This window comes from Bos taurus, chromosome 15 (assembly GCF_002263795.3).
Source record: "Bos taurus isolate L1 Dominette 01449 registration number 42190680 breed Hereford chromosome 15, ARS-UCD2.0, whole genome shotgun sequence".
NCBI classification, from domain to species: Eukaryota; Metazoa; Chordata; class Mammalia; order Artiodactyla; family Bovidae; genus Bos; species Bos taurus.
The window spans coordinates 33,433,655-33,450,581 of record NC_037342.1 but is presented as its reverse complement, the minus strand read 5'-3'; the positions used below and the strand labels follow the sequence as shown (position 1 = coordinate 33,450,581).

Here is a 16,927-nt window from a genome sequence, read left to right as displayed (position 1 = left end):
TCTAAGCCATTACCTCCTCCAAGGGCCCCCTGAGAGGGGCTGAAAGGTTTTGTGCCCTTGCCTGCAGGTGGAGCAACTCTAAAGAGAAATGGTCCAGCTCCAGAGCTCCCTTCAGGATCAGGGTTGGCTGAGACCTTTGTTGCCATCACCCGAGCTCAGTGTCTCTCTCTGCCTCATCTCGCTTCTTTAACAAGTGTTGTCCTGAGGCCACGGCTATAAACCCCAGCACACAAATCTCCATCTCAAGCATCTGAAATAGGTTGTCAAATGAGCGAGTGAAGGAAAGGAAGACTGAATCCTCTATTTGAGATAGAAACACTGCTCTTTTTCTCTGAGCCTGAAAGGATGTTTGTCTTACAACTTTTCAGAGCATTAAAGATTTTACTTTAAATTGTCCTCTGGAAGATGATGAATGTAACTGTATTCATCCCCGGATGTGCTATCAACCGGTCGCCAACCTTGAGAAATGTCACAATAGTCCACTGGACTCAGAGATGACAGATGGTCCGTGGGGGAAACGCTGCAAGGCAGACTCTGAGTGACATGCCCTTGTGGTTTGCATCATCCCTCCCACTCTCAACACCCTCACTTCAGCCTGCAACCCACAGGGGGCTCAGCAGGGGAAGGTAGCAAGCTGTGGCTGCTTAGGAGTGGAGGGAAAAGGTGAGGTTGGAGCATGGTGGTCAAGGAGTGACCATTTACCTATTATTTTCTAATGGAAAAGTGTCTACTGACCACTTTGTGTGTGGGAGGTCTCAGCGCCAAAAGCCCGTTTGTCACTTTGATCTGCGTTTTATGAAATCCCCATAATATGGTTTTGTATTCATAGGAAGTAGCATTCGATAGGGTGGGGGTGTTGGGGGACAGATTTGAGAGAAATAAACATCATCATCCTGGTCAGCCTAGGTTGTCAGGAAGAAAAAAAAAATCTGAAAAGATTTATCAAGTAGGTGAAAGATGGACTATTTGAAGGGTCAGAAAAGACAGGGGATTTCCCCATGTGTAGAAGTCTCTGGGGTTTTTGGTGCAATTACAAGAGGGGCCTAAACTTTCTTCTTGACCTTTCATGGCTCCTGTGACAAATCCGTGGCCTTTCCCAATGCCAGGCCCAGAGATGAGACCTGACTTGCATTTCCCTGCAGATACGGGATGCCCCATCACGCTCTGTCTGGATTCTTCAAGTACTGTCATTGACGTGGAGTGCTTGGGGAGTTTCTAAACCAGAGCAGCAGCCTCTACAACTAGTTATTTTCCTTTTAATAATTTGTTGATGTGGACCAGTTTTAAAGTCTTTGTTGAATTTGTTGCAATATTGTTTCTGTCTTATGTTTTGGTCACGAGGCATGTGGGATCTTAGCTCCCAGACCAGGGATCGAACCTGCACCCCCTGCAGATGAAGTCTTAACTGCTGGATCGTTAGCAAAGTCCCTATAACTGGTTACTGATTGAGAAAAGGGCTTCCTAGGAGCAGCAACAGAGAAGGCAATGGCACCCCACTCCAGTACTCTTGCCTGGAAAATCCATGGACGGAGGAGTCTGGTGGGCTGCAATCGAGGGGGTCACTAAGAGTCGGACATGACTGAGCGACTTCACTTTCACTTTTCACTTTCATTCATTGGAGAAGGAAATGGCAACCCACTCCAGTGTTCTTGCCTGGAGAATCCCAGGGACAGGGGAGCCTGGTGGGCTGCTGTCTATGGGGTCACACAGAGTCGGACACGGCTGAAGCGACTTAGCAGCAGCAGGAGCAGCAAAGCTTAGCGGGATAAGGGGGCAGGAGGCAGATAGACCCGGACTTTTCACCTGGATCCTGTCACTAGCAGCCATGTAGCCCCGAGAAGACTACTTGATTCTTGGAATCAGCATCCTCATCTGTAAACTGGGGAGAATAATCACAGGATAAGGTGACTGGGAGGTCTGAATCAGAATCCAATGTGGCCAGCAGGGCAGCACATTGAAGATGCTCCATAAATCTGCAGACCTCGGGGGACTGGGGCTGCATTTCATCCCCATGGGAACCAAAGCAACCGAGATGCACTTGGAAAGGACCAGCTCAGCTTTCGTTCTTAAGGCTTCTGCCTACAACTTAATGTAATCAAACGGATCATTCTGAAAACAGAACCCAAGTAAGAGCCAGTTTCAGAAGGAAACTGTGGTTTGGGGGAACGGACCGCAGAGCAGCACGCGCCAGCTTCTGGTCTTAGTTCACAGATCTCCCAGAACAAATGACTTCCCTTGGTGTCTTCATGTGCAAACAGGGGGGTTGGATGAGAGCAGTGTTCTGAGGAATCCAAGTATTCACCAGGTGCCTTAGGGTTCTGAGATAGTTTCCTTAAGATTTGTTTCAAAAATATTTCAAAACTATTTGCCCAGGCTCTGGAACCAGGCTGAAAATGCCTGGGATCTCAGATCCGGCAAATCCAGCTATGTGACTTTGGGCAGGTTGTTGATTCTAAGACTCACCTTCCTCTTTTGTAAATTGGGAACAAAAATAGTATCTGGAATAGGGTTGTTGAGAAGATTAAAGACATTTACACAGGTAAGATAGGGCTTCCCTGGTGACTCAGTAGTAAAGAATCTGCATGCTAATGCAGGAGACCTCGGTTCAGTCTCTGGGTCGGGAAGATCCCCTGGAGAAGGAAATGGCAACCCACTCCAGTTTTCTTGCCTGGAGGATTCCACGGACAGAGGAGATTGGCGGCCTGTAGTCCATGGGGTCGCAAGAGTCAGACACGACTTAGCGACTGAACAACAACACAGGTAAAGTACCTAGAAAACTGCCTGATAGAGATCAGCCCCCCAAGAATGCTGGCTGTCACTTTACCAGCTACTGGACATCACCGATCTACTCATTTGTTATGCATTGGGAATGGTTTCTGTGCTGGATTCTGGGCTTAGAACAAAATCCAAATGCTTCATCTTGGTCCACAGCAGAGGCGGGCAAATTTTTCTGTAAAGCACCAAGTAGCAAAGATTTTGGACTTTGTGGGTCTTGTGTCCTCTTATACTCACCTCTTCCCTTGTGTCCAGGAAGCAGCCATAAGTAATATGCCAACCTGTGAACATGGCTGTTGCCAATAAAACTTTATTGTGGGCACTGGAATTTGGCTATCCTACAGTTATAGAGTTATGCCCTGACATAATATTTTTTTTAATTGAAGTATAGTTGATTTACATTGTTTTGCCAATCTCTGCTGTAACAGCAGAATGATTCGTTTTACATATATATATTTTCTTTTTTAATATTCTTTTCCATTGTGATTTATCCCAGGAGACTGGATATAGTTCCCTGTGCTATGCAGTAGGATGTTGTTTATCCATTCTAAATATAATGCTTTGCACTTACTAACCCCAAATTCCCAGTCCGTCCCTCCCCTCACCCTGCTTGGCAACCACAAGTCGGCTCTCTATGTCTGTGAGTCTGTTTCTGTTTTGTGGGTTCATCCGTGCCATCTTTTAGATTCCACATATAAGTGGTATTATATGGTGTTTGTCTTTCTGACTGACTCCACTTAGTATGACAATCTCTAGTTGCATCCGTGTTGCTGCAAATGGCATTGTCTTCTTTTTAATGGCCGAGTCGTATTCCATTGTGTGTATGCACCCCGTGTTTATCATGAATCTGCCAGTGGACATTTAGCTTGTTTCCATGTTTTGGCTATTGTAAACAGTGCTGCTGTGCACATAGGAGTTCATGTATCTTTTCACATCTAATTCTTTTGATGCTTTTCAACCACTTAAATTTGTAAAGACATTCTTATGACAGATGCAGGCTGTGGGCCAGATTCTGCTTGTGGGCCATGCTTTGCCGAGCCCTGGTATACACGACCCTGTTTCTGGGTCTGCCCTGCTCTCCAGCCTCATTTTTGCCCACTTCCTGCCATGCTCGTGAAGGTACTTCATGTTCACCACCTGCTAGGAACGTTGCATTCAGTCAGTGCTGTAGAGTGAAGGATAAGTTCACTACCTCAGGATCTTAGTATCTTAATATTTCTTTTCATTTTTGCACTACTGTTTTTAGAAATACTATTTTATATTGGAGTATAGCCGATTAACAGTGTTGTGATAGTTTCACGTGAACAGTGAAGGGGCTCAGTCATACATATACTTGTATCCATTCTCCCCCGCACTCCCCTCCCATCCAGGCTGGCACATAACACTGAGCAGAGATCCCTGTGCGATACAGTAGGTCCTTGTTGGTTATCCATTTTAAATAGTGTGTACGTGTCCATCCCAAACTCCTTATCTCTTCCCCCCTCCTCCCCGCCAGCAAGCATAAGTTTATTCTGAAAGTCTGTGAGTCTCTTCCTGTTTCGTATATAAATTCACTTTTATCATTTCTTTTTAGATTCTGCATGTAACAGATGCCACATGATATTCTTCTCTGACGTACTTCATTCAGTATGACAATCTCTAGGTCCATCAGTATCTTTTCTCATACAAGTTAATAATACCTGATCTCACTTACCTTGTAAAATCATTTTTCAGATCAAATGAGAGTGTGCTTTTAAAATTATCAACAGTTATACAAATAGAAATCATTAGGGCAGCCTCTTGGACAAATCACAGAATTCAAGCAGCACACCCACTTTTTACTCTTTTTACTACAGGAGCTAAATTATGGGGCAAATAGGAAAGTGACATCAATATGAATGAGGCCATTTTTATTCCTTGTCCCTCATATTCCCCATAGACAAGAGGAATGGCTAGATCTGTGATTTTACCTTGGCCTTGGCAGAAGTGATTTCATTATTATCATGTAGTATTAGGTATTTTATATTATCCCATTTGACACTCAGGTGGCGCTAGTGGTAAAGAACCTGCCTGCCAATGCAGGAGACTTAAAAGACATGGGTTCAATCCCTGGGTCAGGAAGCTCCCCTGGAGGAAATGGCAACCCACTCCAGTATTCTTGCCTGGAGAATCCCATGGACAGAGGGACCCGGCAGGCTAGTCCATGGAGTTGCAAAGAGTTGGTCATGACTTAAGTGATTTAGCATGCACGCATAGTGAAGTGAAAGTGAAAGTCGCTCACTTGTGTCAGACTCTTTGCGACCCCATGGACTGTGCAGTGCATGGAATTCTCTAGGCCAGAATACTGGAGTGGGTAACCTTTCCCATCTCCAGGGGATCTTCCCAACCCAGGGATCAAACCCAGGTCTTCCGTATTGCAGGCGGATTCTTTACCAGCTGAACCACAAGGGAAAGCCCAAGAATACTGGAGTTAGTAGCTCATGCATGCATAAGTATGCTTATATGCTATAAAGAATTATTATATGCCCACTTTTACAGGTGAAATGAGTTTAAGGGACCTAAAAAGAAGCTGAGGCAGGATCAGAACCCAGCTCTATCTGACTCTGGAATTTGGGCTTCTTCTGTGGTACAATATCAAGTTCCTCTCCACTGATACAAAGACTTTCCAGATTGTTCCATCAATACAATGACAACCAGCAGGCTACCTAAATCTTGGCATCCTTTCATGGCCAGGAGCAAGCCATCTGGGTTTTCCATGTTTATTTCGGCAAAATGATGTATTCTGTTTCTTCCAAAGGGAGATAGCTTTTTGGTCCTCAAACAACTTAAAAAAAAAAAAAAAAAAGGCCTTTTTGCTGATTTCAGCTTAAATCCAAAGCACAATGATTTTCTGTGGATGTACAGGCAGCCTTCACACATATCATGAAAGGGCAAAGTGGGCTTGGGAATCTCTGAGGCAGAGAAAAGCCAAGAACCAGCCGCAAAGTGAACCATACCTTGGTCTTCTGTCAGCTATGAACACTAGCTGTTAAGTCCCCTACCCTGCTGGGGTAGTCCTGGTGGTGCCAGTGAAACCTGTGCTCATGTTCTGGGTATGAGTTTGCATATATGGCTTATTTTAAAACCTATTAGCTCAACATATCATTACTTTCCAGGTGGAGCTAGTGATAAAAGAATCCACTTGCCAGTGCAGGAGATGTTAAGAGATGTGGGTTTGATCCCTGGGTTGGGAAGATCCCCTGGAGGAGGAAATGGCAACCCACTCCAGTATTCTTGCCTGGGAAATCCCATGGACAGAGGAATCTGGCAGGCTACAGTCCATGGGGTCGCAGAGAGTTGGACACGACTGAGCGTCTGAGCAGAGAAACTCAATTATGATTGATATGATGATCATGACTTCAGAAATGGGGTCTGTGGCTTTTAATAGTGTGGAACCCAGTTGAACTGGAATTGCCCTCTCTCTTACCCAAATTCTTTCTCTTTGCATTGTTCCTGGTACCCCTCCTCCAGATGGGTAGTGTTGAGGGATGAAGGCTTGCATGTGGGGCAGAGGAAGCGTTTTCGAGCTCACTCTTTCACTCCTGGATGGCATTTCACCTCTTCAGCCAGGATGTCTCAGACAGATGCCCAACCAGAAGGGACCGGAGGCCCACGATGCTGTTGGAGCATCCTCTTCGTTTCCATCAGCAGCAAGTGGTCCTCTGGTCCTCTGAGGGAGGGGTCTCACTCTTAAAACACTATTGATCAGGGGGGATTTTGTAGAAACTAACACCTGTGGTTGGCGGTTTGTTATGTCAGTGCGTATTGAAACGTCTCTGGGCAATGAGACATATTATTAATAAAACGCCTTTGGTCAATAAGTTGTTAATGGACACTGATGAAATAATAATGACCATAGTAACATCTGAAGACATGGTAGGAGAAGAGACCACTCAATGTAATATAAGACTGCTCTGGATCGACTGAGGACACAGTTTCTCTTTATTAAATCATCTGGGAACCACTTAAATGGAGATGCTAATGGGGTGGATGAACTAATTACAATGGTGCCAGAGCTGTGTTGAGGAGAGGACGAGCACGCGACCAGGAAACGAGACGCCACAGGTAGTTTACAAGGGAGCTGGCAATACAGTCAGGTGTGGGTTCCCTTTTTTATAATTACAAAGCCTTGTCACAAATAAATACACCTGAATCACACAGAGAATTAATGATACAATAGCCTTATAAAGGAGAAAGAAATCAATACACCTCCCCTAACAGCAGGTTTAGAATGGTCTTTGTGTAACCAAAATGCTTCAGGGTGCTGTTCCCATCTTGAGTGGTAACCAAAGGAACAACCAGTACATGTTTCCCATTATACATACATACATATATGTATATGTATATATATATGTATCCTGTACAGAGTCCAAGAATAGTTGAGCAGTTGTAAAATTCAAATTTCTGTGTAATGGCAACTAAATGGTTCAGTATAAAACCATTGTAAGAACTGATTATATATTAAGTTTGACTATCCATCATCATAATTTTAAGCCTACATACACTGAACAAAATATTATATGTATTTAAAAATCAAGTTATTTCCTCTGCACAGAGGTTTTTCCTCCCTTCCCTTAAAGTTTTGTTATAGCCAGTCACTTCCCTAGGAAAATTCAATATGTTGACGTATTAAAGAGGCAGATCCAATTTTAATCCTAAGTTTAAACATGAAAAGCATCTGCCATCACTAACAAAATATCCCGCATCACCTTTCTAAAGTGAACTTTAAGCTAAACAGCACAGATACTAAGTTGCTCTTTCCCCACCCTCCTCTGCAGATCACACCCCTCCTGGGGAGGCAGCCCTCCTGGCATCTCTGAGCCTTCACACGCGCATGCAGGACTACAATTTAAATGCAAATAACCCTGAGCCGCATTATCTGAGGAGTTGGTGCAGACACAGCACAGTTGTGACTGCCTGCGAAAATTAAAGGGGGTTCATCTGTATTCTGACACACGCGTGACTTAAGAGTATATTCAAAAGAGCAATTCATCACTGCTTTCAAATTAAACACTGGAGTTGCTGAGTGCCTAGGTTACGTGGAATGCCTCCCCGTTGATCACATAGGGCTGCCTTTCTACAAAGGCAACGAGATAGGAACTTCTCTGACTGTAGTTTTTCAATTAGTCCCGATGACAGTAGGTGACTGAAATAAGAGACTTGGTTTAATATGAACACAGCTAGTTGAGTGGAAAAGATACATTTATGATAATACTAAGCACAACTGGATGACAATCTATATGCATTTCAGATTCCACTGACAGGAAAACGACCACATCAGCCTAAAATGCAAGAAAACAGTGATTTACCAAACTGACATCACTCCAGAAGATATTTTTTATTTTTATTTTATTTTTTTGCAAAATCATCTTTCAAATATAAGGTTACTTTAAAATAATTCTTTGGTTAAAGTATAATGAAAATAAAAACTAGAAACTCCTCCAAGCCTTTCAATACAGGGTGAAAAATACCCTCTCTTTCAGCCATCAGATGGCCATTTAATCAGCCATTCAGATTCTATGAATCTAAATGTAATGGAAAACACTGTATTCTGAACTCCTTGCTAGGGTGAAGGAATGTGCTCCTAGCTACCATTGCAGTGAGAGAGAAGGAGCCTGGGAAAATGAAACCCCAGCTTGTGCATTAAAATGTGCCAATTATTCTAGTCCACAGAGGAATCAACGTGGCATTTTAAAATCACTGAAACCAAAGTCTATCTGTGAATAATACTGGGTTGTCAGCGGGATGATGTGGCACACGTGTGAGAGCAGCCGACTGTTTCAGACTTTCAAGCCCAGATTAAATCCTTTAATTTCATCTGTCTATTTCAGATAACTTTCTACATTAAAAAAAAAAAAAAAAATTCCTCTTACAAGCAACCATTTGCTGCTTCTGTCTAGCATTTCCTTCCATCTCCCCTTCCTCCTTTCTAACTCCCCAAAATATTTGTTAATAAGCATCAGCCTCAGATCAAAAAGAACCAGCCTGAACTTTGAGTTGTGATAGACAGCAACTGAGAATTTTAAATGGATATGAAATCACATAATACAGTTGTCTTTTCTCTTTCTTATATACATAGATGCAATGTAATTTCCAAAGAATTTCTCAAATAGGGTCGTCTGAGTTTAGTTTTTCAAGTAGGTAAATGTGGAAAAGGAGAATTTCATGTGAATTGAGATCATTCAGGCCATTCTGATCAACAATCTGGGTCCTCAGAGGAATTAACTCTTTCACTCAAGGTTTTCCACCTAAAATTATTCAGAAAATTATTTCAGATTTCTGCCTTCCTTTGCTCACACATAGGACTGCAGCCCACCTAAACCACCTAACAGGTCATCAAAGGCCTAAGTCCACAGAGAGGGAGAGAGAGGGTAAGTTCTGAACTGTCTTCTGTATAAGTACAGATGCTGCCCAGCACACACTGCTACACTTTTCAAGGAAATCGGAGATGAGATGTTCAAGCATCATTCTGAGCACTGAAAGTCCATGAAAATTTGTGGAGAATCTAATAAACATTATAGATCTGGTGACAGTGGACTTACCTCAGTACAAATAAAAGAAGGACTGGCCATAATGGGACTTTTCTCTTAACACCTGTAATGTACTTCCCCCGTTTTGAGCTGAAACTTGTAATCAATCATGTCAGCACAGTTACTTCTAGATCCAGAAGATGGATCAGTGTGCAGTGCTGGAAGAAATCAAGGTTTGTTTCTTAAAATATAAAATTCATGACATCTTTCTCTAAGTGACTTAAACCCAACAGTGATCCTCTTGCTAATTAACATGCGTAGCCAGCATCCTTTCACTTCCTCCTGTTTTCAAGGATCATCAAATTCTGGTTTCAAATGGGAGCGCAGATCTGTTTTTATATACCATGTGTTTTCTGCATTTGGGTTTTGAAGCTTATTTAATGCTACAATATACACTGATCTGTTTTACATGAATGCTCTCTTCAAAGGGCTGGGATTTCATTTTGCAGGTATATCCTACAGAGTGAACTACACCGTGCCAGACCACTGTCTGCTACCGTCGACAGTCAGCTAGTCACACAATTAACTAGGCATCAATAACTGATGTTTTGGTTTGATTGTCGTTTATTTTTCTTTTAAATAAACTCCCTCTAAATTCAGGAAGCAGGTGTGATGAGCTACCACAGGATGTGGTAGCTCCCAACTTTCCTCAAGTAGCCCTACCTACCTATTTTAAATTATCATAGCAAAACAGACGAACTAACACGACAGCACAAGCAGCAGTGTGGTCGTGACTGTCATCATTTAAGTTCATTCCCTGACTTCGCAGTACATCCCTGGCTGTGATGGACATGTTTGTGGATGTTCTGGTCGACATGTACTGCGAGTGTATGATGACCTGACCCTTGGTATGGTTTGGAAAGATGTCCATATTGCACAAGAATGAGCTTCTTGCTGACTCAAAGGATGTATCTGACATACATCTTTTGAAAATGTCAACATCCTTAACCGGTTAACACGGTCTAGACTCTTGGGGCAAAGGCGAGCAAATCGCAAATGATTCAGAAGTGCTGTGGCTTGTTAGGCTACAACACGAGTCACTCCAAGTCACTTGATGTTTTGCAAGTTTGTTGCGCCTACAATTGAATGCTTAACACGTGCATCTTATCTTCCTCCTGAGTCCAAAAGTGCTTTGGAGAGCAAAAATGCTTTCTCTCTCCATTTCACAGACAGAAGCAAGAGGGTAGGACCGTAGCAAGAAGCTGCAGTCAGCTGTAGAGAAAACGTGATGGGGTGGTACCGGTGTAAAGGTTAGGGTCCCCGAGCAGGGGTCTTGAGCCAGCAGCACTAGTGTGTGGGTCGCACTGAGCGTTGAAACTGATGGGAAGCCACAAGTTTCCTAGTAACCTTGAAGGAATCCTGCAGCTTGGCTTTCACTGGAGCACGGAGTCTAGAAGAAAATCCCATCCCCAGCCTGGCAGCTTGGAGTCTCTCCAGCTGGACCTTCCTGCATCCTTCCTGAGGGTGGGCTGGCGGCTCCCTCTGGGAGGACCCAGGCTCCTTAGCCAGCACATACGGAAGTGAGAAAAGACCCTCCACGGTAGCAGGTGCCCTGATGTAGGAAGACAATTCTCAAAAGGGTCCAGAGAGAATGAATTTTATCCCTGAATCAAGTCTTTCTCTTCTTGACACAGTCTCATCCTAAGAACTTTAAAGCCTGAAAGATGCTGAATTCTTCTTTGTCCACTTAGGATGTGGTGCAGACTTCCCCACTGGTACTAAACACACACACAGACACTTCTCCCCAAGCCTTCCTCAAGCTGCTGCTTCTCGTTCGCTCGCCCGGTTACTCTTGTAGCAGGGTCTCTCTCCAGTTGAAGCCCCCGGTCGGTCCATGGGTCAGAGGGAGAATTGGCGGGTCTGTCAGCTGCCAGATTCCAGTTTCTCCTAATTCTTCACAGGAACAAAACCCCAAGTAGGGGATCTGAAGGAAGACAGAAAAGGAAGGGAAAATAGAAAACAGAGGCTGAGTGCTTTACTTTTTACCTGGATGAAGGAAAATTCAAAAGAATGAATGGGGCCTTTGCAGGCAAGCATCCCCTCCAAAATATCACTAAAGAAAATGAAATGGATACAACTGATCCATTAGAAGGAAGAGTATTCACAATGCAAGAGGAGTCTTTGGAAGGGATTCGTTGAACAGTGGGCTCTCCTAGTATAGATAAGTAACTGTTTATAGATGCTTTCTTAATAGCGTGGGAGATAAAAGCAATCATGCATAAAGCTAAGGTGCTAAGAATTCCTTCCCGATTGCAAGTCAGGCTGAAAATGCAGCTCAAAAGTTTCTGAAATTATACTCGGACAATGGGAAAGATTATTCAAGTTTTAAAAATGTTTCATCCTGCTTTATGTCTTATTATCATTTTTTTTTGGCATGTGTATCTAACGTTCAAAACTGAAGCTCTGCCCTTCCTACCTTCAGTAGGCATGGCATTTCAAAACTTATTCGTGTGTGTGTGTGTGTGTCTGTCCAGAGCTGCATTTATGAATAAGACAAAAGTCTCTGCCCTCAAGCAACTTACAGACTAACAGAAAGGAATGACACATGAACAATCTTTTTAAAAATGAGAAAAAAATTGCAATCAAGTTTGAACTGGTTTCTCTGGGGACAGATACAGGAAGCATGTAACTCAGGCTGGAGGGAAGCATGCGTGGGAGGATGGCTGATGGAAAACCTTCCACAGGCAGGAAGAGGAGGAATCCAGATGTGCTAGTCAGCCTGGTGGATTTTCTGTCTTGCTGCCTTATTCCCAGGTTTGCCTTTCAGCCTCATCATTTTGACTCACTGCTTCCTTTGGCTTACCCGCCAGGACCTCCCTTCCAGCTGAGCTGTCTGATTTGGCCCACACACCTCTTCTTTGTCCAATCCACTGTCCCACAGGGAAATCCAGGCAGTTTGCTTATAATTCTTAGCTCCTTCCTAAATTTTAGCTCTTAGAAGCTAGATCTAGCTCAAACACATCTTTTTCTCTTACCCAAGGCCTGATAAAGTGCCTTAAACAGAGTCCCACTCAATACATCTTGGTTGAGTGAACCAATGTATCATCTTCCCAGCTCCAAAGAACTTTGCTATCGGTCAGCACTGCACTATTCTGAAACTGTAAGGCACCACAGGCCCCTGAAACACAAGTGGGGATTACCTTTCGGACCATCTGTACAAAGTCCTTGGAGTTCTGAGGTGACAGGCCTTGTAGTTGGCAGGTACATGCTTCCAGGGAAGATGCGTGAGCCACAATCAGGATGTTATTTCCTGGGGGCAAAAAAACAAGGACTGGAAAATCTGATTCTATAAAGACACATGTAAACCTTGTAAGTACCTAAGTCAAGTTTTCCAGGGAGGGACAAACATTCTCAAGAAATAAGACAATCTGGCCAAGCAATATTTTGATGCTTTGTATTGTTAAGGCAGGCTGATGTCATTAAAAAAAAAAAACACTTTTAATCTTAAAGTAATTTGATGCACAGGTTACAAATATATATTTTACATATTATATACGTGTGTGTATATTTTATATACACTGTGTACACATATTATGCAATATGTACCTATGTATACAGGTACACGCCAGGGAGGTCCCAAGTATTCTTCCCCCCACTTCTTCCCATAGCAACACCTTGCCTAACTAGAGTATACTATCAAGACTAGGAAATGAACACTGCTACGGTCCACATAGCTTTATTCAGATTTTACCAGGTTACCCAAGTCTATCACACGTGCAGCATTTTGTAACCACCACCGCAATCAAGATACAGTAGCGTTCTGAGTCTACAGGGCTCTCTGCTATTACCTCTAATGCAGTTTTCGATGCTGCTGCTTGTAGAACTGTGAGCACATGAGACTTTCTGGTTGACAGAACATGCTGGGTTTCTTTACGGGGGAATGGGTGGTCCTACAGGGGTGGTGATGAAGTGAGGGGCTTACAAGTGGTAACTGAAATGTGGGGACCATCCACAGTACTGTTAACTAGGGCTCCCCACCGTTAATGTTCTGGTATATGTAAATCCAGCCTTTGCTCTATGAAGATGAATATCTTTAACTTTTTTTGGGGGGGGGGCTGGAAATGGGCAGACTCTTTTGTAACCTGCCCTCTTTACTAAAAATACTATAGTCTTACATATCATTAAATACTGAGTTCAAGGACTATAAAATTCAGTGGCAGACTTGAGTTATAGAACACTGCTCTTGGTGGCAGCGATGATGGTAGGTGTGTTTGTGTAGGTGTGTTCATGCTCCTGGATCAAATTACAGGCAAAACTGTGTTATGCTGAAGAATTTATGGGAATTATAATAGGGAACCTCCTTCCGAGAGTGCGAGATGTATTGCTGAGATACAAAATTCTGTTATTTCAAATAGCAACCAAGTCTGAAGTATTTCCATGGAATATCTAGCATTCGAAGTACTCAGAATATGACAAATTTTACATGAAAGTATCTGCAATAGGGTCTAGACATATTTTTCTTTCCTATTAAATGAGTTCGACAAAGCATGCTGAGCCATCCTGAACAGCTGACTAACCGTGATGGAGAAATGATCACAGATTCAAGTACGGAGTCCGAGGTAACACCTACCTTTACTTTTACATTCGCTTATGATTTCCTTTGTTACTTGGAAACTTCTACTGATATAGGTGTCATAGGATTCTGAAACCACTAATTTGCTGACTGGAATGTGAGGTCTGCAATAGAAAAATGAACCAAGGCATTGAAAACATTTTGCTCTCAAGACAAAGCAACTGACGTTACTCTCAGCTTTATTTCAAGACCTTTCGAAAGTTCCCATGTTTCTGTTTATCCTAGAAAGGATGGAGGCATAGGAAAGTGTATTTCTACTATGCACAAGTGGGGTTCGAATGTGCAGGATGCACAGAAATGAATGCCATGTGTGCGTGGGGTCGAAGTGACCAGCTGAAAAATGAAACATTCAGCGCAGGTTCCCCTTGCAGGATGGCCCAGAGCAGCTGAACTGCCTTTACTGGCAATCTGTCCTAGGTCACCCATGTAAGAGGAAGCAAAGCAGAGGTTAGATCTCTTTATTTATTTAAGTAATCGGAGATTTCCCAAGCCTCTGTAAGCTTACACACGATATATAAACAGTAACACGGTCTAAGTTTAAGGTGTACAAACTACTGATTTGATACATTTATACATTCAAAACAAAGAGGCACAAACTTAGTTATAAGACGAATACATTCTGGGGATCTCACGTCTGAGCTGACACCTCCATCATGTCACATAATTACCATTTTCTTTTTTATGGTGAGAACATTTACTCTCCTAGCAACTTTCAAGTATATAATACAGTATTGCTAACCACAGCCACAGTGCTGTACATCAGATCCCCAGAACCCTCCAACTGGTAACCCTAAGTCTGCACACCTTTGACCAGCCGCTCCCCGTGGTCATGTGGGATGTCTGTGGTGTCCGTGCTGCTCTACTGTCTCTCTGAGTCTGGCTCTTTTAGGTTTCGCACATGTGGTATGTCTAACTCTTTCTGGGAGATCTTGTTTTCAGTTCCTTTGGACATACCCCAGGAGTGAGCTTGCTGGGTCATATGGTAGTTCAATTTTTGATTTTTTGTGGGCCCTCCATAGTGTTTTCCACTGGGGCTGTCCTAGCTGACACTGCCCCCAAAGTGTGCGAGGCTCCCTTCTCCCCATCTCCTCGCCCCCACTTACCATCTTGCCTTTTTTTTTTCTTTTGATGATAGCTGTTCTAACAGACGTGAGTGAGATCTCTCTGTGGTTTTGATTTGCATTTTTCCCAATGATTAGTGATGATGAATGTCTTTTCATGTACTTCTTGGCCATTTGTAGGTCTTCTCTGGGAAGAAATATCTATTCAGTTCCTCTGCCCACTTTTTAATCAGATTGTGTTTTAGCTATTGAGTTGCATCAATTGTTCACATATTTTGGATGTGAAGTATATGACGATACCAGGTATGTGATCTGCAAGTACCTCCTCCTATTCTGTATCTTATCAGGCATGTATTTTACAGATATCGTCTCCTATCCTGTAGGCTGCCTTTTCATATTGTTGCTTCTTCTGCTTTATAGAAGGTCTTTAGTTTGATGTAGTCTTCCTTATTTTGTTTTTTATTACATATGCTTTTGGTGTCATATCTAAAAAAATCACTGTCAAAGACTTTTCCCATGTTTTCTTCAGGTGTTTTATGGTTTCAGTTCTTTAAATTAATCCATTTTGAGTTAATTTTTGAGAGTGGTGTAAGATAGGGGTCCAATTTCATTCTTCTGTATGTGGTTATCCAGTTTTCCCAACGTCACTTTTTAAAAAATGATTTACTTATTTTTGGCCCCCCTGGGTCTTTCTTGCCGTGTGCAGGCTTTTCCCTAGTTGCGGTGCGTGGGCTTCTCATTGCTGTGGCTTCTCTTGTTTCAGAGCACGGGCTCTAGGTGCACGGGCTTCAGCCGCTGTGACACGTGAGCTCAGCAGTAGTGGCGCCCAGGCTTAGTTGCTCCACGGTATGTGGGATGTTCCGGAGCAGGGATCAAAACCAACCTTCCCTGTGTTGGTGAATCTTTAACCACGGGGCCACCAGGGAAACCCCCAGCATCATTTATTGAAGTCTACCCTCTCTCCATTGAGTATTCTTGGCTCCCTTGTCAAATATTTGAGGGTTATTTCTGGGCTCTCAGTTCTGTTCCATTGGTCAGTGTGTCTATTTTTATGGCAGTTACTATAGCTTTGTAGTATACCTTGAAATCATGAAGTGTGATGTCAGGTTTATTTTGGCTATTAACATCTATCGTGGTTCCATACAAATTTTAGGATTGTTTCTTCTATTTCTGTGAAAAATACCATTAGAATTTTGATAGGAATTATGTTTGATCTATCGATGGCTTTGGGAAGTATGGACATTTTAACAATATTATTTTTTATGATCAAAGAGTGTAGGACACACCTTTGTATCTTCTTCAGTTTTTACCTAAGTTTTGTAGTTTTGAGAGTACAGATCTTTCCACCTCCTTGGTTAAATTTATTCCTAAGTATTTTACTGTTTCTGGTGCTATGTGAATGGGTTTGTTTTATTTCTATTTCATATGGTCAAGGTTAGTGTATAAAAATACAGCTGACTTCTTTTTGTTGTTGTTGAAATTGTTAGTTGACTTTTTAAAATGTATTGTTTTAAAAATTTTATTGGCATATAGTTGATTTACAGTTTTAGTTGAAGTGTACAGTGATTTAGGTATACATACATTTATTCCTTTTCAGAGTTTTTCCTTACATATTATTACAGAATATTGAGTTCCCTGTGCTATACAGCAGGTCCTTTTTGGTTATCTATTTTATATATAATAGTGTATATACATTAATCCCAAGCTCCTAATTTATCCCTCCCTGCCCCCCTCCCCCAACTCCCTGTTTCTCATTTGGTAACCATAAGTTTGCTTTCAAAGTCTCTATTTCTGTTCTGTAAATAAGTTCATTTATACCATTAAAAAAATATCCAAATATGAATGATATGATATCTTTTTTTGACTTAATTTGGGAGCTTCTATGGTGGCTCAGATGGTCAAGAATCCACCTGCAATGTAGGGGCACAGGTTTGATCCCTGGGTTGGGAAGATCCCCTGGAGAAGGGCAT

At 42.5% G+C, this 16,927-nt stretch overlaps 1 protein-coding gene and 1 long non-coding RNA gene across 3 annotated transcripts in view; one reads left to right on the top strand and one right to left on the bottom strand.

Moving 5' to 3' along the window:
• LOC107133160 (uncharacterized) overlaps positions 1-16,927 on the top strand; it is a 39,377-nt gene that overhangs the window by 11,710 nt on the left and 10,740 nt on the right. The gene's annotated exons all lie outside the window — the stretch shown is intronic.
• Positions 10,685-16,927, bottom strand: part of UBASH3B (ubiquitin associated and SH3 domain containing B) — a 148,223-nt gene continuing 141,980 nt past the window's right edge. The window contains exons 12-14 of the mRNA NM_001206128.1: positions 13,894-14,000; positions 12,464-12,573; positions 10,685-11,247 (exon numbers count right to left, since the gene is read on the bottom strand). Of these exons, the coding sequence (NP_001193057.1) occupies positions 11,110-11,247; positions 12,464-12,573; positions 13,894-14,000 (355 nt within the window). The 3' untranslated portion in view covers positions 10,685-11,109. The remainder of the gene's footprint in view (positions 11,248-12,463; positions 12,574-13,893; positions 14,001-16,927) is intronic.